Below are 27971 nucleotides of genomic sequence, written 5' to 3'. Positions count from 1 at the left end.
TATTAAACATTATCAATGTCAGGAGAGTGCAAGCTACATACAGAGTACAAATAAGCAAATTGCAGGGTTTTCTGACTACTTCAATCCTCATCTGTATAAAAACACAAAAAAGACAAAAAGCAATAGGGTATTTAAGTAACGTATACCTAGAAATATCACACATTTTTGACATGGTAAAGGTCCTAAGGTCTGTCAGAGCCTCCAAAAGGTGCAAAAACAACAACAAAAGAAAAAAATACACAAGCAAATAACTGCCTTCTGTCATAACGAGCCAGTTAGATAATCAAACATTCAAGATTTGATGTATTAATTCAGATCACCAGATTTGCATGGGAAAATGGTCAAATAACCTGAAAACACAGGACCTTAAATTTTTAAGTTGAGCAGTGCAAAACAGCAAAAGGAGGAATACATTCAAAAATTTCTGGTTGCTAATATATTAACTAAATTCAGGAAGACAGGATCAAGATAAATCAGTATAGCAAGAATAAATTTCTTTAAATAGAATAGAGGTTTGTAAAATTCAAATTGTATCTTACAAACCAAGCCCACTCTTAAAGGATCACGCCCTCATCTTCATTTGAAAAAAACAAACAAGAATCAAGGGTGAGTTTTGATATCCCTCATAGTCAGGGCTGGACACTCTTTTTAGGCAGACAGAAGTTGGGAGCAGCTGTGCGCTCAGAATAATATTTGAAGCTATCAGCTCAAAACCCGTAAGGTGACTTGCAGAGAGATATAAAGCTATTATCTACCTATGGTTGTGAAGGTAACATGACAGTCTTGGAAATCCTCCAAAAGACTGTTAAAGGCATAAATATTAGCTACCTTAGCAGCACATTAGATTCTTCAGGTTATTGTCACAATTTCCCATCAGTTGGCTTCATCAGCCACCTCCCACTCCTTCCTCCTTTCCCCTGCTCTAGTAGATTTTGATGCATACATTTACAAAATACAGCTATAAGCATATCCTAGTTTTACTGACAACACTAGTTTTCCCTAGGACACAGTATCCTTTGGAATGTGACCTACTTCTACACTTCCTTTCAGTCAGCTAAAAGCTTTCAAAATCCTTATCCTGTACATACTGCTGTTATCACATAGACTTTACTCTTTTGTTGAGAATAGTCTGACAAATCAGACGTATCCTTGACTTATTGACATGTTTGGAATGAATAGATATTTTCTTAAAAATGCTATCTGAATATGAATATAATATATTCATAAAACACATGCTGAACAAATATGCCTAACACATGGACATCAATCTGGATTTATATGAGCAGATCATACTGTTCCAAAGTTATATATTGTATTAACACATGTGCTAGATTAAAACAATGCCTACTGAATTATTTCAATGCATTGCTACAGTATGTGGGAAAAAAAATTGACAAGACATTTTAATCTTTACATAGTTTTATTAATTGGAGCTAAGCATTCATGGAGAGAGGTCTTCCTCGTTTTATTTTTTTCATGTATATCTCATCGATAGGTTAACTTTTCTTCAAACTTAAAACTGCTCAGATACTCACAGCCAGAAATTTATGAAATACTATGAGATCCTTGACAATTTCTGGTTAAGATCTAAAATATCAAGTGCTACAGAATGATCACATTCCTGCGGGGTCAAAGTCTCAGGTTCTGGCATACACTTGGCAAGTCAGCCTTTGCACAGATTAAATATATGCTCAGACACACACACACACAAAAAAAAGGGGTGGGGGGGGAAGCCTAGCTCTAGCATTCATATGCAACATGGGAGATATAAGTTCAAGACCTATTCTGAATTTAGATAAGACCTTGATGAAAAGAGGCAGTCAAACTCACGTCCCCAAAAGTTTTGGTAGATGCCATAATGGTTAAGTATCTTAATGACAAACAGAGATCTTACCAAATCAAAGAATATTTTCATTTGGAATCCTCACAGTCTAGGTAGTACAGTAACAAACAGTTCAGATTGTCTTCAGAGAAAGCTTATGAATACTGTCAAAGAATTTACAGTAAAACAAATACAATGCATTATGCTACTAGTGGATACACATACTATCATGCAATAATTTAGCATTAATTATTACTCCTCTGAAGTAAAGGTTAATAATGCCCATATAATACGAATTTATAAAACCTAAATTCTAAAAAGCAGTTAAAAATAGTTGGCTCAACTGAGCGATAATGATAGGCTAAATAGCTACAGACTTTTATAGGAAAGAGATACTGCACAGAAGTAATAATTATCTCCACAGAAGAATGCTATTCATATATGATTACCATCTTGGAATTTCATCTCATCTTCCATTAGAGTTCAATCAGCAGCAGTTGCAGTGGAAAAAAAATAAAAATACATATTGAAGCTATAAAGCACCTTCTAACTATAGACTAAGCACTACTAGCCATTTACTTGTATAAATGCCTCTGAATTTGAAGTTTGTAATATGGAACATAGGAAAAAGGGAAAGCTTTTTATGAGGAATTTATGGAACATATTATCAGCACAATGTTCATCAATATTAATAGAAACTATATGCAAATACCACTCCCTCTTTAATCAAAATTTTTATTAAATTGATTCTTTCTCAAGTAGCACTCATCAATACACATATGAAAATCAACAGATTTAAAGATTTTTATATTGCAAGGGAGAAAGAAGAAGAAAACAGAATTCATAGAATCATAGAATCAGTAAGGTTGGAAGGGACCTCTGGAGATCATCTAGTCCAACCTCCCCTCAACAGGGGAGCTGACTCAACAGYGTCAYCTAGAGCAGGTTAGAAAGGGTTTCATCCAGGTGGGCCTTGAACAGCTCCAGAGAAGGAGACTCCACAACCTCTCTGGGCAACCTGTGCCAGTGCTCCGTCACTCTCACAGGGAAGATATTCCCCCTCACGGTCAGGCAGAACTTCCTGTGCTTCAATTTCTGCCCATTACCTCCTGTCCTGTCACATGGGACAACTGGAAAGGGTTTGTCCCTGTCCCCTTCAGACCCTCCCTTCAGGTACTTATACACATTGATAAGATCCCCCCTCAGTCTTCTCTTCCCCAGGCTAAAGAGTGTATATACATGTAAAGAATTACATATATAAATACTTCAGCTTTGAGATGTTTCTGAAACAGCCAGTAGCATATTAACAGAATTAAAAGGTTTTCCCTCAAAATTTTCTTGAAATATAGAACTGCAAAGAAATATGAATAGTTTTTCAAACAGTTACCTATATTCTAAAAATTTTCAAATGACTGCTTCCAACTCCAGTTCTAGAGTTCTACTTCTGTAGGTCAAGCAACAGCCCATGGCACACTAAGAATCCAAAACTATGAAATCAAAAGAACAACCTTATTATGGAAACATGACAAATTTAATTGCTGTAGTGCAAGCAGTACAACTTTAATCACATTTTATAAGTATCAGTTTAGTAAGAAATCCTGCAAGTAATGTGTAAAATGGCACAGGATCAAGAGCAGACAGCCAAGAAATATAAATCTGATCCCCAGATACCTGCATTACAATTATAAAATTGGAGAGTGAACTTGAAGAATAAAAAGCACATTACACGTGCTGATCTTGATTTTCCTTTATTCACAGTCCAATTAGATGAAGTAAACGTAGAAAAATGGGAACTGCATTTTGGTATAGAGGAATAGGTCTGCAAGCACATGTCACCTATTAAATATGTAACACCAAGTATCTACTACTGACAGTTATTCAAACACTTTGGTGACAATGGCTAACAAAAACACCATCTGTATATTGAAGAGAAAGCTCTAAAACCACTCTCAATCAAATGGCCGAGAAAAGATTTATAAAGCCACAGTTCAGTTTATAGTGCTTTTATTACTGTCAAGTCAAAGAAAAAAATTCTCAGTATTTATTTGTATATTTGCATTAAAACAGCTACTGCTCAGAGGAAAGTTAGGAAATAAATGCAAGTCTTCAGTGTTGTGCATGGCACAAACTTGCCTTCTAACAAATATACTTGCAAAAGTGAAAAACAATAGACAGATACTAATCAAAGTTTTAGTTTTACTTCACAGTCTGGAACTTTAAATAGCACATTTGATTTGATGCAGGATGAATAAAATACAGTAACTTAAACAATCCCTTCAGAGTACTTAATATTGACCTATATTTAACACTTCCAGTAACACATACATTTCAATATAAAAAACCACTAAAACCACAGGATTTTAGACAGAATGAGACCAATGAAGTCCCTGGGAGGTGTTCCATTGGCTTTTTAATCAATACCATACCATCCAACAATTTGCAAATAGAAAAATCCACATAGTCTAACCTTTCCAAAGCTTCAAGGCAAGATCTCTGTTAAGTACAATGAAGAGTRGAGGGGAAAAAAAGGTTTTGTATAAAATCATAATTTCTGGAAGGGGAAAAAAAGTATGTTTAAACAATTCTGTGGTTTATAAATATATATAAAAAGATCTGGTGTTTATTTCATATACAGCTTATGTTTCAGTTTCTTGAAGAGCACCTTTCATGACAGCTTAGCTTTCCATTAATAACACAGCTGACAAATCAAGTAGTAGGAAATTATTACTAACCTAACATGCRCAGTAACTGACATTCTTTGCTATCATTACATTAATGTTGAAAATCTGCCTGCACGTGCCACAGTTGGGGAGTAAGCAGAGCATGGTCAAGAGGCAGAGGTTGTCAGCTGCAGTGCACATTGAGAAGCACGTGAATTTCATGCATTCAAGTTTACAGCTAAAGATATAAAGGGGTGAAATTACTTCTACTCTAGATCACTCCTGATCCCAGCTCCTTCATCCATGAAGGAAAGACACAGAAATGCAATGCTGATGGTAGAATGAGTACTGGAATTACATCCAGCTCCTTCTCAAAAAAAAGTCATCACTCAAAGGACAACTAATTCCTTTCCCTTTGAATCACAACCATTGTATCACTCATAATACACTTGAATAAAAATAGCTTTAGTCAGAAATGGGTGAAGATTGCCAAAGTGAACAAGAAGACTCCCAAATTTTTCACTAGCCCGTGAAATTAGACAATGTTTTGAGAATGTATCACAGTCTGTGATTTATAAACCACCTTCATTGTTACATTCCTTAACTAAGTCCCAAAGGCAGCATATACTCTTTAAATAAGTTCGTGTCAAGTTTCTCAAGGATGAAAATATAGCTATTTATGCTATTCCAGCAGTCAGCTACCTATTGTGACTTGATATGTACTCATTTTCCATCCTCTCTGGCAATGAAGTATAAAGCATTCCACCATGCCTCATGCAAAAGTACAGTACCTGATCTCTATGCATGTACAAACTGTATAATCGATTCCATTTTTCCTGTGAAAGTCTTCGGAAAGATTACAGGTAAGTAATAGGTTGACTGAAAGAAAGTCTAAGTAATATTTAGGAAGACATCTTGAGTGAGGTTCTCAGGAGACTCTCCCAGCAATATAGATACTGACAGCTTTCACTGATATTTTCAAAAAAACATAGAAACAGAGTTGTTTGTTCCTATGGGACATCAATAAAACTTAATGATTTCTGAAACAGGATTTTTCTTATTTGTAACACTATTTGTGAAAATCTGAAATGAAGGACATCTGGCAAATATAATGGTTAAATGTACTCTAAGAGAATCTTTAAAGTCAATCCACTGAAAAATGTGGGCGAAGTTACTCTGCAGTTAGAAATGTAAAGAAGGAATGTTACCAGCACTACACATAGAATCTTTTCAGTCGCTTATTAGCATTTTCTCTTCAGCTTTTTGTGAAGAACTCTCTCATATACAGATGCCATTTTTAACAAAAATCAAAGTCCAAAAAACCCTGTCCAAAACTCACTAATCAGCAACATAAGTAGTACAGAAATGTCAGAACCAGGTGGTTTTCATCTGAGAATCCAAAAGAAATACAAGTATGAGATTGCTAAATTACTGTCTGTTGTATGTAAACCAGCAAATAAATTAGTCAGAGGAATGACAGATGATATTTATGGCACCTGCCTTTAAAATACTCCAGAAGTGACTAAGTACAAATCCGTAACATTAAAAAACTTTTGAAACTTTTATGTTTCAAAACTGCACACTAGCATATTTACAAGCTGTCGGCAATAATCTGAAGCCTTTCAACCTTACAAAAAAAATACTTTTCGTAACAGATGATAAAAGCATACAATCTTATAAAATCTGTGTGTGCATGTACACACACATATATGGAGAGAATCTTTCTGCAGATAATAAAAGTAAATTTCTGATGTACTTGCCTTGCCAAAAGCTTGATTCTACCTCAATAAGTGAAAATCTGCAACTGTTATTATCAAAGTGGAATTAGAAATAAAACCTATTGTCTCTCCTTTTAGTGACAGATCTACAAACAAGGACAGCTGCAGGACATTACTGAGATCTTCCATTTCTTTTGGATGCTCAAAGTAAGGGCAATGAAGACTGGGGGGAAAAAAATGCACCCAAAAAGCTTTTAAGAGCCTTGCCCAAGTCAACAACCTCAAATAACTGCACGTAATCAGGTAGGTATCCCACAGTATGTCACATCACTCTGCAGTGTCATGTAGAGATAGCAACAAGCAAGTGGGCCTGGTGGTACAGCACAGAAGTGCATCACAGAGTCAGCAGGTTAGGACAGCAGTCTAGGCTAATTAGCTTCTCAGCTAAAAGCTTACTGAAAACCTTAATGCATAGTTGATGTAAGTGGCCATTTAGGATTCACTAAGCATCCTCAACAAATTATACCCTTCAGAGACTGAGTTCAAGTATGCCTTGAGCACACTTATAATCTGCTAACACTGAATTCACAGCAAAGCATCATGGCCTTGGGGGCAGAAGCTTACGAGCTACTCTTCTTTTAGACGTGGTGATAAAGGCAGGCATATGTTCAAAAGGAGCAAGATCCACATTCGAAGCCCTAGCAGTCCATGACATTTCAAATTCACATCTTCTATCTTCCTGAAATGTGCCCTTGTCAGAGCATAGGATAAACTGGGAGTGTAACCTGCACATACTCTGTTGAAGTTACTCCCCTGGACAGCCACAAATCAGAGTAAGAGAGAAAACTAGGGAATGAGACCACCATTATAAAAAGGGTACTTCTCTAAAAAAGAAAAGGCCCGGGGTTCCAGTATCCTCCTCCACAACTATGCATTTTATTAAAAGACTCTTCAAAGCAAAGACATCACAATCTGGCAGATTCAACTAATCACACTCTTAATGGGGTCTGCAGTGTTGAAAAGCTAAGGTCATATTAATGTGATGTACAAATACCTTAGCTCAAACCTAAGGATAAAACTAGAAAATAAAATCAAAGGGATATATTAAAAGCCTTCTTTGCCATTGTTGCCAAAAAAAAAAAAAAAAAAAAAAAAAAAAAAAAAAAAAAAAAAAAAAAAAAAAAAAAAAAAAAAAAAAAAAAAAAAAAAAAAAATTTTTGACATTTTTGCAAAAAAAAAAAAAAAAAAAAAAAAAAAAAAATTCTGAAAAAAGTTTCTCTGCTACAAATACTTCATAAAACTCAGGGAAAAAAAACACTTCTGAAGTTAGTTTTCTAAGCATATGAAAACTCTGATACAAGGTTTACAAGAGATACCACATCCAGCTTTCATAGGAGTGAGCATATCAAACACATGCACAAAGATTATAATTTTAGCTATTTGAATTTTGCTCTAAATGACAAGTTCTCCTTAAATGCTGTATCCATACTAGGTGATACTTGGTGGGAATGGTCCATATCGCAACTTTTGTATCCGTACTACCCGATCCTTGGTGAGAATGGTCCCTGTTGTAACCTTTYGGTGTCTAGAATAATACCGCTGTGTTTGGCGGAATACAAATAAGTAACTAACAAGGTCTTGGAAATCTGTGAGAAAGAACAGCGGTTGGTCACATATAGATTCGGTGGCTTCCAGCCACAGAATAACCACGAGAAGCAGTCAACATGAAGGTCAGAAGTTGAAGAGTAATGAAATAGCGACCCCCAAAGTCAAATGTGGCCCCTGAAATAAGTCTGCACGTGTGCGCAGTATCACAGCTCGGTTATGCATCCGGGGCGGAGTTGAGCTAAACTCCCTGCACTTGTTGGCCCCATGTACCGGGACTCCTGCCTACCGCAAGTAATCATAAATACCAGATTTTTTCCAAAGGAGAGGGAGGCTGCTACACAACAGAGGACCACGTTGCCTCTTCGGGGACGCCTGAAAGGTTTGTGCCTGACGACAATCCTCTCTCATCATGCAGACAATCGGGACAAGCATTGGCGTGGTCCTTCTCGAGATCACCATCGGGTTGGTCTGTTTGTATTTACTAATACACTGCTTGCTACTGAAGAGAGAGAGAGAGAGAGTGCACGAGCGCGTGCTGGCTTGCCAAACTGAACGTTTGGCCCCCGGGAATCTAACTAGAACAAATGCATAGACAACTAAGGAATACATCATATTTTCCACCTCACTGTCCACTCATCTAACCCACACTTCCTGAGCTTATCTAGGAGGATGTTAGGGGAGACAACGTCAAAAGCCTTGCTGAAGTCAAGGTACACAACRTCCACCGCTCTCCCCTCATCTACCCACAGTCACTCCATCGGAGAAGGCTGTCAGGTTGGTTAAGCAGGATTTCCCCYTGGTGACTCCATGGTGGCTACTCCTGATCACCTTCTTTTCCCCCATATGCCTGGAGATGACATCCAGAATGAGCTGGATGCTCCACCTTACCAGGGATGGAGATGAGGCTGACTGGCCTGTAGTTGCCTGGGTCCTCCTTCTTGCCCTTTTTTGAAGACTGGAGTGACATTGGCTTCCTTCCAGTCTTCAGGCACCTCTCCAGTTCTCCAGGACCTTTCAAAGATGATGGAGAGTGGCTTGGCAATAGTATCTGCCAGCTCCCTCAATCCTCGTGGGTGGATCCCACAAGGGCCCATGGATTTGTGGATGTCTAGCCTGCCCAGAAGGTCTCTAATCCTATCCTCCTCAACCAAAGGATAGTCTTCCCTTCTCCAGACTTTCTCCCTTACATCCAGGCTGCAGGATTCCTGAGGGCTGCCCTTAGCAGTGAAGACTGAAGCAAAGAAGGCATTCAGTAATTCTGCCTTCTCTGTATCCCTTGTCACCAGGGCCCCTGCCCCATTCAGTAATGGGCCCACATTCTCCCTAGTCCTCCTCTTGCTGCTGATGTATTTGAAGAAGCCCTTCCTATTGTCCTTGACATCCCTTGCCAGACTCAATTCCAGCTGGGCCTTAGCCTTCCTCACAGCATCTCTGCATACTCTGACTGCATTCCTGTAATTCTCCCAAGTAGCCCGCCCACTCTTCCACATTCTGKAWATTATTTTCTTCTGTCTGAATTTGGCCAGGAGCTCCTTGCTCACCCATGCAGCTCTCCTGCCCCTTTTGCTGCACTTCTTACTCACAGGGATGCACCGCTCTTGAGCTTGGAGGAAGGGCTGTTTGAATACAAGCTAGTTCTCCTGGACCCCCCTTCCTTCTAGGACCTTAACCCATGGGATTCCTCCAATTAGGTCTCTGAAGAGCCCAGAGTCCGCTCTCCTGAAGTCCAGGGTTGCAATCCTGCTTGTTGCCTCAGTTCTTTCCTGCTGGATCCTGACCTCCACYATCTCATGGTCACTGCAGCCAAGGCTGCCCCCAACCTTCACATCTCTAACCAGTGTCTCTCTGTTGGTAAGGACAAGGTCCAGCAGGACACCCTTCCTCGTAGGCTCCTCCACCACTTGTGACAAGAAGTTATCATCAATGCATTGCAGGAGCCTCCTGGATTGTTTGTGCCTTGCTGTGTAGTCCCTCCAGCAGATGTCAGGGTGGCTGAAGTCCCCCAGGAGAACCAGGGCCTGTTATCGTGAGGCTACGTCCAGCTGTCTATAGAAGGCGATATGTAATAATGTAGAGAACTAACAGAAATTTTAAGGTTAGTATGAATTACATAGGAATAGAAATGTGTGTGCATGCACACAGCAACTGAAAGCAGCAGCAGCACAAGGATTAAAAAAATAGCTTGTACTGGTAACAGACCACCATTCCCAGCAGTAAAATTGAGGAATGCTTTTTTATGACAAAACCAAAAGTCCTGCTCTGAGAAGACCATAGCACAGGCTACTACTCAGCAGAAGACCCTGCATCCCGACAACAAAAGGGGATAGCAGCATATCACACATGCCATTCCTTTTCCTGTTATCTCAATAGGAAAGTCGAAAATAGACCTATTTTTCAAAGATATRTCTAAAATAAGGAAAACTACAAAAAGGGCAGCAACCTGGCCTAAGATTTATGGTGGCTGACAAAAGCCAGATGACTGAAGTGAGACCAGTCCCATTGTCTACCAACTCCTCACAAAGATGACTTCAGCAGCTCAATGGACAGCTGAAGACTTTCTCCGGCACCGCCAACTTTTCTCCTGATCTCTTTTGGTTCTTGACATTGGCATCACAGGAAGGAAATAACTGAAGTACAGCAACTCCTGCCACTGGAACTGACTCTGAAAGGCTACTGCCACTTGCACCAAACAGTTCCTCTAGGGGCTAGTTCTAGCAAGCAGTTAGAACTATATTTCCATCCTTCTATTAATGTTGGAAGTAACCTTAAAAGCCATTTGGGACATATATTAAGTTTAAAACAAAGTTTTAGTGTTAAAGTACCAAAGGCAAACCACTAATTTTCAGTTAAGCAAAACCTACAGGATGTTTAGAGGAAAATATTTTAACATTCCTCCCATATGACTGGCCAGCCTGCATCCATACTAATATAGGAACAATGCTAAACATTATAATAATAAATGCCAAATAATAAATAAGATGCACTGCCTAACCAACATGCACTGTATCTCTCTTGAAACAGCTCACTTAATTCTTAATAGTAAGCTCGTTAACAGATTCAGGAGAAATGGGATTACCTGCTCTATTCCTTTATTTACACCAGAATTACCTTAAATGTTTTTCAGGATGGAAAATAAGATCAAAATCTTCACAGAATATTTATTTTTAAAGTATATTTGCAAGAAACAGTACAAATAAAAAACTCTCTGCAGAATGTGTAACATTTCATATGTACAGCTGCATTTTTATCCTGGTTGTGTTTCAGTGCAGGTCCAGTCCAATAAGACTGCTTAAACTGTTCTTTCAGTGAAATACTTTAGAAAAAGAGGGAAAAAGTAGTTTAAAAATGATTAATATAATTGTCTAAAAGGGATAGTAATGTGTTTATTAGAAATAAAATAGTGCATAAAAGTACCAGCTACTGCCAAAGTTTCTCTATTGATGACTAAAATTTAACATATTTCATTTTTTAGAAAGTACATCCAAGTAATGTGTTTTACCTGACCAAGAGCAAACCACATACTGAGCAATGACAGAATGACAAAAGGCACATGTACAGAATAAGTTACTTTAAAAACCCATACCATCAGATAGAGGTGTGATTGATCTGCTCTACTTATATATATTCAAACAGTGTGCCTTAGCTGTAAATATGATATAGTACTGCTGTACTGCAGACAGGGAAGGAATTTGCTTCACACGCTTTTCTCAGACCCAAGGTTATTCTCATCCCTACAGTCACGTTAACTCAGTACGTTACAGTCACTAGGCAGGAGTTAACTCAGCTGCAGACCTCCCTCGAGGTCCAGAGAGGGTTTTGGTTAGCAGCACAACAGGAGCTAATGTATAGCGCGATTGAATTAGGACACGAGGAGATGTCTACCGAGCTTCTGCGGCGCTGTGGAACCACTACTTTAAGCGCACTAGCCACACCAGTGGGAAAGAGTCCTCTGCTCACCTGTACACAACTAGAGCGAGCTTAAAATAAGGGAGCTGCTACTGTAACACCAGGGACAAACCTTTGGCTCTGCGTTGTTTATGGAACTAACGATGAGCGTAAAGACCAAAGCAGCAACGAAGTCGGAAAGGCTCTTGTAGTCCGGAGTGTGTTGACCATGTTTACCACACCATAGGATGTTTAGCAGCATTTATACTGCTAGACACTGGTTAGCAGCTATTCTTCCACAGTTCTACAGTAGCTCGACAAAAAAGGGTTTCATATAAGAGACTTCAGAATAATTGTCATGAGGTAGTTATAACAAGGGCCCATCTATAAAACTGCACCAAAGTAGTGATACTAGCATTTATTTTTGCAGAATCTAAGTCTATTCATGTTTTTATAAAGCATTCATTAAAAATAAAAAATTAATGCAAGCACTATAAATAATACACAGATCGCTAATTCAGAAGCAACACAAAAGATTTTATTTAAAAAAAAAAATCCAAATGTAATGTTTCCTTTTAATGAGCTCTGATTTTTTTCCCCCCCAATTGGCACTTTTACAAATTGTATCTTGGGATTCTTTTTTTCCAGCTCTGATACATGCTTAATAGCAGAAAAATAAGGCAAATTTAACATTTGTTATGCATTTCTAATCAATTTTGTGGTTGATAACAAATTATCTGTGTGAAAACGCTCAGCTGTGTGCTATCCTATTCTCCGAAGTGCAGCAACTGAGTCTTTCAGCTTTCATTCTGAAAGGATTCAGCAACTTATTCAAAGGGCTCCAACTACAATAGTAGCAACTACTCTTTTGAGATTCCCAGTTTTATCCACGAGTACTATTATATTTTGACAATGTAATACTTTTTTTAAAAAAAAGGCAAAAGACAAAAAAATAAGTCCATTCAGTAATCAGGTAATTTCACTTTTGAGCTGACATATAAATATATACATATATATATATATATAAAAGAAATATAACTATATATGTGTGTATATATATACACATATATATATTGCATATTCATGTATAAACACATACATACACATCTATACATGTATACACACACACTAAAGCTAAGACTGAATATCTCTTAAAGCAGCAGATAAATTTTAACCAGGCTGAAGACTTTTGCTAAATTAGTAAGATGATGGGGAGAACAGGGAGAGAGAAATAAGCTGGAGAAGAAAGAAAAATAAGGTCTTAAATTCTTAGATCAGAAGCCCAGAGTAATAATGAAGTTGTCAAATGACATAGCTTTTCCCTCCAAAATAAATACAAAATTGTGCTTTCTTAGCTCGGGCTATCAAAAATTACCAAACTCTATCAAAAAGAAAATGGTCTTATCAGAATCATTTCTACATTGGTAGAGATTTCCACAATAATGTTTCATCCTGAATTCGCAAACACTGTTTTTAGACAATCAGCTTTGAGAATCTATATTGCTCAGGACAAATGAGGAAATAGGTAATTCTGAAGACTTTAATGTAAAAATTCCCTTTAAAGCTCTGGAAATTGTTCTCTACGCTCCTCATACTAGAAGATTTAACAGCACAGTATGGGAACATGCACTTTTCTGATGACAAAGGCATTAAAAAAAAAAGAGAGAGAGAGAAGTTCTGAACGTGTTACCTGAAAAGTTCTCTTTTAAATATCCAAAAACCCATTTGAAAATTTATCAGTTCTGTAATGCTTGAGTGATTTTGATGGGAAGTTTAATTTTATCATCTAGTTCTTCAGAATTTATTTTACCACTGAAAAATAAGTAGAACAGCACTATCTTTTGCTTTCCAGTTTCTATGCAAGTGCAATACAAATTTTAAAGAAAACAGATTTGAACCTTCTACACACCATGAGTCATTTTCTAAATAAAATACTACTCTTCACTGTGAAGAAAAGTCACTGATACTKAAGAATCTAAAGCTTTCAGCATTTCAGCAAAGCAAAATACATTTCTGAAGACTTCTGGAAAGGTTTCCCCTCCCACTTCCCTTAAGGTCTTCCAAGCTTCCAAGCTTGCTGAAAATAAAGCAGCTCAAGCAAAAGAAGCCTGGGGGCTGAGGTATCCTTAACTACAACAATTGCTTCCCTTGGTTTCTCAAAACATGATGATTCTAATTCCAGTTCACCTCCCACTGCTTTGATTTTGCAAAGAATTTTGTTCTTTGCAAAAGACTCCCATATAGCAGACAACTAATTCACAGTACCTATGAATTTCAGATTGGACAGTTTCAGAATAATAAATACTGCCTTTCTTCCCCAGCCCCAGAATTCATATACCTTACATCGAAACACATCTTTCAAGAAATAGGGATAAACAAAACCAAGGTGCATTATCACGTACCTAAAACAAAGACAGAACTTTTGGCGTAAAAGAGAAAAAAAAAGATAAATATTTAATCTGATTTTTCCAGACCCAGTGATGACACAATTCATGGAAAGAGACAGAAATTGCAATAAAGCAGTTGAAGCACAAGTCAGATTAAACCCTGCTATCTGCTTCAATGCAAAGGACATACATTTCACTATTATTTTGAGTTCTGAAACATAATTCTGTCTTAATGCTAAAGCAAATGTTTGGTCCATGTAAGGCATACTTACTCCTCTTATGCAATATAGAATAAAAATTTAAGCTCTCCATACTTACAAAGAACAGTCCTTTTTTTTTTTTTTTTTTTTTTTAAAAACTATTAGCACCTTTTGCACTTACCTTGCAAACAGTCTCTGCATCCCAAGGTAAGATGGTCCTCAGATCAATAACTTCGCAGGATACACCAAGTTTTTCTTGAGCCATTGTTGCTACCTCTTTGATCACATGTACCTGAAAAGGCAATGTATTACTACCAAGTAAATATCTAGTTTCTGTTTAAGATGTTTTAAATTACGCATACTCAAGACAAGCAGCGATTTRACATATCTGAATCATTTGCAGAAAGTTTGTTACTCATTCATCTAGTAAGTATGTATTACTCAGTTCATTCTTCTTATTTACCACTTAAATTATTTTTAGTAGTTTAGCACAGTTTTCAAGAACAAGCTGCAATTAAAGATCAACTGAAAACAAAACTTTTACTTTCCAGAAAAGTATCTTTCAGTGAACAGCATCAAGCCTCACTATTTTAATACCTGTTACCAGTTTGGGTTTAGGGACAGGTTTTTTTCAGGACTAACTAAACAAAGACCCAAAAATCAGAAAAATAGTCCTAGTAAGTGCATTTACCACAAGTTACAGAAAATGAAATACATCATTACCAGGTGATCATCTCCTCTTTAAAGTGCTATCTTGTTAATAGATTAGTGAAGGTAGGAAGTATGATGTAAACTACTTCCAGTCCTGAGCCCCACAACCAAAGCATATTGGTGCTAGTATGCCAACATGACCCTTTACCGGTCTTCCAACAGAATACAAGCATTACAAATACCACATTATCTGATTACTGTAATTAACATTTAGTAAACATTTTTTAAAAAACATTCCCCTCTGGGAAGAGGCTTGCACTGACTGAGAATACATGTTATTCGTTATTCACTCAAGCGATCTATTTAGCAGAATATGTAAGTGCTGCTTAACATAGTTGTAAAACAATCTACTTCTATTAGCACCCTTATCATGAGGCACATTTTGGTACGACCAGAAAAGAAAGCCATAGTATATGCACTCAAAACTGCATCTTGACATTGTTACACAGCTTCTTAAGCAAAACTATTTATTGTAATCATACTTTTTCAAAATATAAATATACACATAGGTATTAGTGCACACATGCTCCAACACTGAAAATAACCACCGTTAAAACAAGAACTCCATGGATTAACCTCCAAAAATACTATCTGGTTGACAACAGAATTTAATAGTATGGACATGCTCAGACTGTGGCAATTGCCTGAGGCAGAAAGTGCAGTTCTTGACACTGTTTAGTTTACTACAGATGCAGACACGGCAGTCACAAATCAGAAGGCAATTTGCCACCTTTGGAACATAGCTGGATGTTACAAATAAAGTCAGTGCTATTCCCATCTGCTAAGTCCACGGAACTCTATTTCTACCAAGTTCACTGCAAATTCAGTTAATAAAGTCTTCAATAACTGGAACTGACAGCTGTCAAAAGCAGCACGGAAATTGTCAAGCTTACGCTTCTTTGGACAATTTCTAATATCACTAGGGCATTTCCCACTTCTTAAGAAATTACTGAAAAGTTAAGTCCAACTGCAAAGAAATTTGTCATGTGCAATGAAATTTCTAGCTTATTTTTCTCTAGCATTTAAAAAACACGTACTCAGAATACAGTGTCCTTTCATGGTCATTTAGAATACCATTCTCTACTAAATCAAATGGCCATTTAGATTTTGATTGTATTGCTGATACTAATCTCTGCACATTATTCTAAAAGCCCAATTGCCATCTAACTAGTATCGATTGGAGTTTGACAAGGAGAGGTGCTTAGGTCCTGATGAGACTTGTGCTGCTCTCAGAAGCCTGAAGAAGTTGCAGCTAACCAAGAAACTTGGTTATTTGCAGCTAACCAAGTAACAACTTACTTAGCTTGCTGCTAACCAAGAATCATTCGAAGTCCAACACCAGCAACAGACATGAGCAGGCAGCTATAGTAAGAGTAGCTTATCAGTATTCTATATTTGGAACARAAGCCATGAAGCAGCAGTGTATTCCGCTGGCCAAAAATGAGCATCAGTCTACTCCTTACTTTTTCCAGCCTACTTATTTCTTAAACTTTTATTATCTCTACTGCTTATACAGATTCTATATTTAATACTTTAACACTTGTGTCTCCTGTTTATTAAGGAGGTAAACTTGATTTAAAATTTTAATGCCAGTATGATCTCAGTATTTAGGGAAGCCTTTAAAAGGTTTACAGAATATGTAAAGAACATATTAAATTCCACACAGAATAAAAACTTATGCTGAAACAAAATGAGTAAGGATTTAAACATCAATTTATGCAACTCAAATCAGAACTAAACATCAAAGTACTGTTTTAAAAGATAAATCAATACAAGTATAATAATAATAAAATCTTGTAGTGTTTTCCTTTAAACTTCTACTAAATCAGTGGCTGTAATAAGAGGTAAGGCTAGGAGTCTTCAACAAGACACATGGGAAGGATGTTTTTGCAGTTTCTCTGATGTATAAGTGAGAATGTTTACCTAGTACACAGAGTGTAAGGATTAATGTTTGTAAAACTGAGCACAAGATTGACGCATTACTGGAGAGGAGCTAAAAATCTTTACCATCCCTCTTTAGGGCCACTCAGGAAAGCAAGAGTCAGGCAACCTCACAGGAACAGCAGCTGCCAAGCCCTAGTATCCAAAAAATCACATGAGAAGTAGCCACTGAGTGTATGCAATCACTCTGTCTACTGGCAATAAATTTAGGATTTGTTGGAGCTACTGCACATATACATATCAAATGCACAGTGGCTGCAAACGTCCTCAGCACGAAGTCACTGAACATATTTGATCTGCAAATGCTAAGCAAGTCGGACAATATCCACAACACAGGAGTTGCTGTGTATGCGCTAAGAATGTGTGTATTTGCACTGAGATATGTGCAACAGCTCTCSTGTAAACCACCTCAGTACCCATCCCACAAGAATGTGTGACTCAAAGGCCCTAAACACATTCTCCCATGCTGCACAACACAATCACACCACAGGTTTGGTCAGCCTCAAATTCAGACTAGGGCTGCATCTGCCTCCTTATACGTCACATCAAAAGAACTGCCTGTCTTAACAGTTGGCCTACATTTTCCAAGCTCCAAAACACTTTTTTTTTTTTTCCTGAAAGATGTCACTCCCAAGTCCTCTCAGCACTATTACACACTCTGCAAACATGATAGTACTCTAATCTCCACAGTCAGCTTCCAAATTATTGTTGTAACTGACCTTTAAAGTGTAACACCTTTAGCATTTATTTCTCATTTTAGTTTTTAGGACTATCATGAGCACTAAAATTTTATCCAAATGAAGCAGGAATTATTCAGGATAAATTTGCACTTTTTTATCTAGTTCTTCGATATTTCTACATTTTAATTTGGGGGTAATCATATTCTTGAACAGCTTTGCAAAGTAATTATTGGAGTAAAAACTGCATTGATCACTATTCGTATTAAGAGTCTGAAATCATCTGTCTACATTTTATGCATATTTTAACTCTCCAGTGGAAAAAACAACCCTAAACCCATCGCATCTTTTTATAAATCATGTAGTAAATAAATATGTACTTTTCTTTCAGCATATTATTTTGATCTGCTTTTCCCATTGCCTTCCTCAGAGTCGCATCTCACTGCTACATTCTTAAATACATAACCTTTATAATTACGGATAAATCATTAACCTCCTACAGAGATACCTCTTCTACATTTCCATGGCTCCAACCAAAAATGCTAATACCTTGCACACTAAAAAGCATGCTTCATATAAGTAACACTTATTCAAGCGAATAGTGATTGAAGGGGCATGAGGTTCATTATGTGGAGTTTCACACTGAATGCAACACTTTTAAAACACCTTTAAAGTATATGTCCAGGGCACCTAGGCTTTGATGGATGACAAATAGCTTATAAAAGCCTTACTGACCTGAGTCCCCCAAGCAACCAGTGTCACATCACTGCCTGTCTGCAGCACCTCAGCTTGAGACAGTGGAATGTTATAAGGCTCCACAGGGACTTGTTCCACTGAATAAACAGAAAGAAATAAAGAAAGAGAAAAATAAACATTAGTTTCCTTTACTATTCAATAATACCCTGGAAAAATATATAGCTAAAAAAATCAGTATTAGTACAATTTAAAACAACAAATCAAAATCAAACCAAATATCCTTTTATTTTCAAAGATTTAGCTGTAAGTAAAAATATTTTTATTATACTATATAGAACCCATTCAATGTCATTTATCACATGTCGTACAATAAGAATGTATATGTACAATTAGAACAGTAATAAGACATAGTGTTCCCCCAAGTCAAAAATATCGGCATCAGATCTGGAGATAGTCTCTTGCTACACTTGATAAAAAAAAAAAAAATCATACAAATCATCTTATCATCTAATTCTAATAAGCATCAGAGCCATTCATACTTAGAGGAAAAGGAAAAAAAACTGTCAGCATTCTCCTGATATCTGCTCAGAATGGTGCTCTACATTTATATGTCAAAATGATAGGAGAAAGTTTTCAGAAGCTACACAAACACTGCCTCCAGAAAGCTGACTGTAATAACTTCAAGTGACTCAAAATATTTTGCTTTGAAAAAACATTTTTTTTATTCACCAAAAATATTACCATTAGAGAAAGATGACAAAAATTAAATATCTTGTCTTCTCTAAAATTTTTAAGGTGATTCCAGTCTATTTAGGATCCATTTAATAGTTTTTAGGTGGAAACATCTTAGGTCATTTGGGCTAGTTTTGAACCAACGCTCCAAAGCTGAAATGCTATACATTGACTGTTTTAATGACTAAAGCACTGATAAAATACATCCATATACCATATTTTAATGTCATATCTATCATATTTTAAAATAAATATTTTATTTGAACTTAAAGGTAAACTCATCTATGCACGGACAAATCAAATATTTTTACTAAAATAAAAAATTCCAGTAGTAAGAAAAAGAACAACTTCCTTAGCATTTTCTAAATATACAATATTGATTATTATAGAGAAGGTACCAAAGGTTCCAAAAATAGTTATTTAGTTCCTGCAGAACAAAATTGTTTCTTGATTAAGAACCATACGGAGTGATATCTATGGGACAAGTCAAGCTTTTAGTATTTTAACTTCATTAATATGGCAGACTCAATAGAGATAGAAAGGTTTTTCTTTCTTGGGGGGTTTACATATTATGAACATAATTTTAAATTTTAATAAATCAAATGGCAAATCATTTTCTAAATTACAATTGACAAAAGTTATTGCCAGTCAAAATACACAAATACCACACATTTCACAGAATGGTTGAGAATAGAAGGGACCTCTAGAGACCAGCTAGTCCAACCTCCCTGCTGAAGCAAGATCACGTAGAGTAGGTTGCTCAGGACACACTCCAGATTGGTTTTGATTATCTCCAAGATGGAGATTTCACAAGCTCTCTGGGCAACCTGGTCCACTGTTTGACAACTCTCACAGCAGAACTTTTTACTTATGTTTGTTTATGTCAGACACACCTCAGAGAGAAGAAACAAATCATTCTTACTCAAGACAGAACAGGAACTTTTCTTCAGTGTAATTCATAATTCAAGAACACATGCCCATTCAGTCAAGGAAATCAAATACCTTTGCCAACATTTTTTTTTTAATGTATTGTTTTCAGTACCGTCCTGTAACAATTTCTTTGAATGACAAAGGGTTAAAGGAAAAACGAAGTGGGGAAATAAGAGGGAAAGGCACAGCCAGCCCTTGCTCACATCATCATTAGCACACCACACGTTACTGGTTGACAGTAAAGCAGACCAGGCTTGTCTAGATTTTGCACATAATAAAACCCTCAGACAGAAGACAGACAAGATATTGAAAGATAATAAAGACAATAACTATAGTATTTGCATTGCRTAACTGTCTTTCATGGGATCACCATCATGTGAAGCCTGGAGAACAAGGACCTTATAAAGATACCACAGGCTCTTCAAGTGAAAACCTAGGCAGCTTATATGATGACTTAGAAGTGACAGTCAGATGCCACCAGTGGAAGAACTGGAAAGTGCATATGAAACGAGCTGTTTCTTCATATAGTGGTTTTACAGATTTACAGAAATTAAATAAGATACAATTACACAAGTTAGTTGTTTTCTTTTTACAGTTAAAGCATTCTACAACAAAATATCTGTTGGATGAGCTCACTAGAATTCCTGACATTTTTAAATGCATAGTTCAGCTTACCAGAAAACTTAAGGGATGTCCAGATTTGACAAGATTTTATTTAAATGTCTTTGCAAAATTTATCCCTTCCACTAGCAATAATGAAAAATAGCATCTGAAATTTTTCTATTCATCCACTTCCATAATAATTAACCAAACCAGAACAAAGATGTTTATATACAAAGCAACCTTTCATTTATTAATAAATGTATCAATAAAATATTGTAAAAACAAACATTTCAAACACAGATTTCAAATAAAGCAATTAAAAAATTGTAATTATCAAAAAAGCCATCACAAATTAAACCTAAAAGAGGCTGCACCATCTGTTGCTTTTTCCGAAAGAGCAGTCTGAACACTGAGAAGAAAACATATGTTTTTTCATCTTACCTGTCTTGTCTCTATAACAACCACTGATGCAAGTCACATTTATTTCTATCCCACCAATGTCATATATAGTACAATTAAATGAAACTGAAAAGGTCAAAAAACACCAGACTAGGTTCTCCACAAGATGTCTAAACCTGATAATGTCAAGGTGACTCATCTTCTCCTTTGATTCATAATCATTACGTACTCTTGACACTGCACAGGCTGTTAACTACTTTTTAAAAACCAAAGCCTTTTTTTTTCCATATAGGTATTTTCTAAGCATCTTTGACATTTAGGAGGATGTCACCATGGCACATTCAATAAAATAATAATCTCAGAAGTTTACCAAAAACAATTTTATCTTTTTATATAAAAACATAAATATATGTATATAAACTATATAGATAGAAACACTAGAATTTTGCTCAGAAAGGCTTGCATCTCTTTGCTGCTTTTCAGTTTTATACAGCAAGATAATATTTCCTTGRAGAGTAAATAGTTATACAAAAGTCTCCACTGCACATACTCAAAGCACCACAATATAACAGTAGTGACCTCTAAATATAATCACAGCTAAGTAGAACATAACCTACAAAAAGATTTGAAGTAAATGTTTTTTTTTTAATTCTGAATCTTTTATGGAATCCTTTACCTGTAAATCTGAAATAAATCAGTTCCAAGTACACCAGATACACTTCTGAAGAGATGCTAATATATTAGAGATTTTGTACGTATCTATGCAAAAAGGTTAAGGCACATATATAAAGTAAGTAATACAGAAATCCTCCTGAAAGTACTCAAAAGAAAAGCTAATTGTTTTTATCTGTCTAGGAAACCAGTCTAGCAGCATTGCTAGATGGGCAAAGATCCCCCACTCCAGTTTTGAAAGGAAAGGAGCTATGCAAGAGGAGAAAATTATTTCCAGATCCCTACATGAACAATCAAGATACTCATGGTACTGCTGTAACCATTCAAGCAAGCAGCCAGAGAGCAAGAGTTAGCCCTCCAAAGAGCCTAGGCCCATTAAAGAACAGCAAGTCCTCAGCTAAACAAATTGGTAGTAACAGGGCAGACCAGGCAGGAAAAGCTGGCAGCCATCCCCAGTGCCTTGGCCACAGAGGCAGCACCATAACTATTTCAGAGTAGAAGAAAAAATAAGTAATTAGTAGCAACAAATACTCATCTTGAGAAGCATATTTCTTTTTTCTTCCAGTTCCTTCCTAATGCACATTTTGTAGCACCCAAACAAGAAAAAGTGAAGAAAAAGTGGAAGGATGCAGAAATTACAGTAGGCACTTTAGAAATGGGTTCTGAGATTCTTTAAGCTATTCAGACCAAAACTTGCTTAAAACTTAGGACCARGTTCCAAATTCAGCTGTAGCTTCTCAGCTAGAGGAAACATCAAGATGAAGCATCTGCATTTAGCCATGACAGCACACACTCTTCTTGAGAACTAGCCACGTTGACAGCCTTCAGATCTGGTTTTGGCTTTATGGGTTTTTAATACCTTTAAATATAAATGTATTAAATATGTATTAAAATGTATTTACATATCTAATACATATGTAAATATAATATCAATAAGTAATGGTTAAAGATTACATTATATATAATTCAGATATAATTTACTTATGTTTTATTTATATACATATAAGCTGTGTATACACATACATGTCTATATGGACATTTTTCAGATTAGTTGCACATCAGTCCTAATGCTGAATACATTTCTCAACTGTATTTCATTCACACAAAATATTCAGTTTATCTTTTGCAATTTTTTAAACTTACTATCAACAGAAACTCAGCATAAATTTAAGATCTTAGCTGTAATTCTCAAGTTCACTCCCTCCATTTCATGCTACTAGGGTTCTCAAATAGCTAAGGTGCGAGCCGGAACAAACTGGAAAATGTTTTCAAGACACCCTTGCCAAGATGCGCTTCACTTTGGATGTTACTGTTTCTTCCTCAGGTCATCACAACATGGATGTGGTGACCTTCCGGCAATGCTACCATGACACCCCCTCTCCAGGGGATGACTAAGTACAGTGAAGACTCAAGGCCCGATTTTGTTCTTGTATCCTCTGTGGGCAAAGGCTTGTTTGGATAGCAAATATTAACACAGAAATGAATGTCCATTTAATAAGTATATTTAGTTTTACCTCATGTCTGAACAAACACACAACATATTTGAATAAACAAACCTATATTCATTTGTGAACACATCCACCTTATTTCCTTATTCAAAAAAATTTAAGCATCTTTGAGATGAAGCAATCGTAATATCCACACAATAGTCACACAGAAATATTCTACATTAGCTCTCTCTTCCACCTTAGAGACTAGCTTTATGTCTCAAAAAGACTTGAGCATTAGTCCTAATAGTCACACAGAAATATTCTACATTAGCTCTCTCTTCCACCTTAGAGACTAGCTTTATGTCTCAAAAAGACTTGAGCRTTAGTCCTTTTTTCCCCCAGCTGTTATGAAAAGCTGCCCTTGAATCTTGAAAAAGCCTTTCCTGCAATCAACAAATCTGCACATTACAACTGGCATTGGAAATAACATTTGAGAGTGACTGGTAGGCCTTTTTAGCTCCTTAGATAAAGTATGCATCAGAAAAATCAGAAGTTTGGGTCCACATGAGAGCTTCTACAAGATATCACTGACCTGGTATGCTGTTTAGCATTTCCCAAAAGCAACTTGAAGTTTTATGTCCTACCTAACATAGATATATATTCTTCTTCTATCACTTGCATGCAACAGTGAATTTTCCTATTAGCAACACTGGGGGCAGAAGCAGAGAGGCAGRAGAGTTTTTACAAATCGTTAAGTATCTACTACTCACATGAAAAAATGAGATGATCTTGTGTTTCAAAGACTAGCCCATCTACTGCCTATTTTCAGCTGAACTTTCAAAGATATTAACATCTCTGAACAAAACATCATGGATAGCTGTTAACAGGTCCCATAGGGAGACAGAAAATTCCATTAAAGTAGAATGATGGAGCTCAAATACCTATATTCATTTTACAAGCAGAAAATCTACCTTCTGTTACCTTCATTCAGCCCTTGATTTTTCTAATGCTATCGCTAGGCACCTGCTGTAACAGTAAGCATGAAGTTCTCTGCAAAAAGGATGTCAGTTCACAGAAAATTCGAACTAAGAATCTTATGTTGGTGCTAACATAATTTCATTATTCAGTGCCTTAACCACTGTGATGAAAAGAAAGAAAATGAATTTTTGTCTTGATTTGATAGTTTCTAGTCATCAGAACAATGAAGTTCCAATCATGGTTGGGGTTTATATCATAGTATATCTACATTTTCTTCCTCTTAAAAAGGTACCAGTATCAAACTAGAAATTTCCTGTTAGAAGTCAATCCTYCTGCCTCTGGATCAATCAATTATGACTACTCTGGTCTATTCTCAATTTCACCAGGCCACTCCTTTCACTGGTGGTATTACAATAAATCCTGACCACAGCCAGCACAGTAAGGAACACTCAGAGGTTAATTTTCTATGAACTGCACAAAAAAGCAAATGAAAAGAACATCAAAACCATTGCCCATAATAAAATAATGCCCCTTTATATTTTACAAATAAAGTCCACTGCAAATTGTCTCAAAATGATAGAAGAAATCATTGTTACAAATGTCCCTGCCAAATGTTSGCACAAATATACTACAAATTTCAGCCTTTATCACTAAACTGATTTTCTTAGAAMTTTTCAGGCAAAAATATAATGCCTGTGAAAAGAAGGCCAACAAAATATTTGGAAAAAATCACTGTCTTTCAGAAACTAGTAAGATTATCTTGCAGTAACATGCTGGTTGGTTATTGACTGAAATATAAAACCACAGTAACCACTGTTTCAGCATGTCTTCACTCAGTTTTTCAGTTACAGGGTTGAAATTTGCTAACTAGAAGATCTAGTAATCGTTTTATTGGTCATTTCTCCATATACAAAAACCTCATTATAGTCTCCTTAGCTCTGGAATGTTTTTGACGTGCAGTTCTTCATTCCGCTACGAAAGCAAACATGCTATTAACACTACAGTTCTTGTGACTTGTAAATACCGAAAAACATGAAGGAAATCGTTGTTTTAAAGACATCATAGGAACTTTAAACTTTTATTTTTGTTTAACAGGATTCTTTTATAAGATTCAACTTCATTTTCTAAGTCTTTTCATCTAAATCAAGTCTCAAAGGCCTTTATCACTGAATTTCAATAACAATATTAGTTCTCTAAATACCATGATCTTAGGGAGTGAGAGACTCAGACAAAAAGATCAAATCACACTAAAAATAGTATCACTTTTAGAAATGTATTGCTACCTAGAATTCTGAGTCTTTTTGAAAACATAAAAAAATAAGCACGTTTCCCAGGAAGTATCCAATTTCTTCCTGAGTTGTTCTGATAACTTTTTGCAGCTTTAAAGTCTACTTTTTAAAAATCTTTGTCATGTTGTTCCTTGAGTCTCTTCTCTAGGAAAAGGATAAATTTGCTAACAAAATGAGTGCAGTCATGCAAATGTGCTGATAAAAGCTCCAAAATAAAATATGGACAATATTTTGCCCTTAGCTTAACTTCAATCTGCACACAAAGAGCCAACTTACAAATGTGACTGACAAATTTAAGCACAGTGGATATATAAAGCTATGTTACACAGAAACACTGAAGGGAGCCAAAAGCTTGAATTTTATTTTTTCAGTTGCTCATCCTACCTTGCCTATCTCTATACGCAAAATCTTTTGTTCACTATTTTCAGTCCAGTCTCAATAGTCCAAAGAAGACAAGTTAACTGCTGCGATGAAGACAAGCCACAGCAGATTGCTCTGTTAAAAATGACGACTGCTAAAACTACTTTGAATAAAGAAGTTCAATGACTAAAACAAATGATACCAAGTAATTGCAATCATGCTTTCTTCCAAGTAAAATTATTAACTTAAGGTGTAGATTTTCAAGATTTCAGAAATGAAACAGCTCAAAGACATTTTAACTTTGTGATAACAGTGATGTCTAGCTCTTCTGGAAAAATAGAAACAAAACTGGATATTCTAATACTTAGAGTTATTAACATGAAAACAGTAAAATGTATATTGTCTTGTCCCAAGAAGTCTCCAAACAACTCCATAACTTCAGCATCCTAACAAAAGGAAGTTTATCCTTGGAAGATTTAAGGTATAATCCTTCAAGCCATCAAATGCCCACTTTTCTAACAGTTTAAGTATGTCAAACTTAAATAATCATGACCTGTTCATTTGCACACATTTCCACAGCACCATTGGATATGGGGTAATTTCTTTTAGCTCTACTCTTCACTTTTTTTTTTTTTAATTCATAACTGTATAAACCATTCCAGTTCCAGAGTTAACTAGGCATCAGTCAGGCTGTAAATGTTCACCTGTCTTTGCATGTAAATTTATAAGTCTTACTCAGTTCTCACAATTCCTCTAAGAACACAGCCATCAAAAAATTAAGAGACAAAAAAGCATATCTTGAGACTTCTCCTACACTATCAATTTAGCTATGACTACATAAAATAAACAGTGTTTTATTGGAAAATACAGCACAAATATTTTACCTGCAGCTCGGTAAAGTATTTTAGGTTCAAAGAATATGCATGGATTTTTGTCCTCTATGCACGATAGCAACAATCCTTTGGCCTGAACAGGACTTCTTGGAATAACAATCTGTAAAAATATTTTTAAACAGTTTAGTTAAAATGTAATTCTGCTACAAGATTTATCAATTAGCATTGCAATGAGCATAGAATACAGGTACTTGATTGCCTTCAATAGAATTATGCACAGATTGAGCAGTAGATACAAAGTGTATTAACATCAATGTTACGTTRCTAAGATTCACACTAAATTTTGAATTTTTTTATTTTGTTCATTAATGAGGCTTGAATAGTTTCCTTTTGTACCATTACTTAAATATTTAATGGTTCTCCTCAGATCAGGTAGAATTCAGTTTTCCATAACATTTTGAGGTAGACTGAAGACACGAAAGCCTGTCAACTTCAAAAACTATTAAAGTGTCACTTCAGTAAGACATAGATGGATGACAGATAGAATTTTCAGCTGAGTGATCCTGAGTTGTTTGAGTAAAGATTCAAAGTGTGGCCTGGAAGGTCTTCAACGTTCGTGCAGRAAAGTCTGAAAACTGAAAAAGGAAATAGAGTTGACTTCCTTTACTTCTGGAATTTGTTGGTTTTGGAAGTTCAAATCGATATGAAACYATTATCAAATAGGGAAAACAGTAAGCAAGGGCTCCAGGTGTCATTTAGACAGTTRGAATGAGCCCAAGAAAAAAAAATAAGATTACTTTTCCAACAGAATAGGAAATTATAAATGATCTAGATATAGTCCCAAATCAAATTTAACTAAGTTTTCACCAAAGAGTGTTGATTATGATAATGAACATAAAATCACCAAAATATCACAGTCTAAATGAAAAAAAAATAAATAAATACATAAAAAAATACAGAGCTCAGTTCCCTCAGATCAGAAGGACCAGTTAATCTGCACCCCAGAGATCAAAGAGCTATCACATGCAATGTCAAAAGTCTACTTAATAGCTATCAAATGGTACCAAAGTGGTACCATCTGACCAAAACCATTAGTTGTAGCACCTGTTAAAAATCCAGGTTTAGATTGATCCAACTACAGGCCCATTAACTACCTCCAGTAGATTGCAAGGCTTTAAAGTAAGTTTTTGAGAGTAATATTTATCAATATAAAAGGAAAGTGCCAGAACACAACCTGACTTAAGCAGCTATCTATAATGTCAAATTAATTTGACAACTCATTTTTCTAAACAGGAGAGATCTAATTATTCAAACTTTAATAAAACATTTAATAACTGACATAGAAAATCAGACATATGATGTTACTTGTTTAGCTCCTTAGGCATGGCTTTTAGGACAGACTATTTACTTTATTCATTTATGATATTTAAGTCAAAATGT

The 27971-nt window shown here is 36.0% G+C and overlaps 1 protein-coding gene across 2 annotated transcripts in view; it reads right to left on the bottom strand.

The window, feature by feature from the left end:
* The window catches only part of BCKDHB (branched chain keto acid dehydrogenase E1 subunit beta), a 144007-nt gene that overhangs the window by 90328 nt on the left and 25708 nt on the right, over positions 1-27971 (bottom strand). For both annotated transcript variants that reach the window (XM_085316083.1, XM_085316082.1), the window contains exons 5-7: positions 26583-26691; positions 18345-18442; positions 14462-14572 (exon numbers count right to left, since the gene is read on the bottom strand). In XM_085316083.1, the coding sequence (XP_085172209.1) occupies positions 14462-14572; positions 18345-18442; positions 26583-26691 (318 nt within the window). The remainder of the gene's footprint in view (positions 1-14461; positions 14573-18344; positions 18443-26582; positions 26692-27971) is intronic.

This window comes from Rhea americana, unplaced genomic scaffold (genome assembly GCF_003343005.1).
Source record: "Rhea americana isolate MKP2758 unplaced genomic scaffold, rheAme1 scaffold_45, whole genome shotgun sequence".
Lineage (NCBI taxonomy): Eukaryota > Metazoa > Chordata > Aves > Rheiformes > Rheidae > Rhea > Rhea americana.
This window is presented reverse-complemented; position numbering and strand designations above follow the sequence as displayed.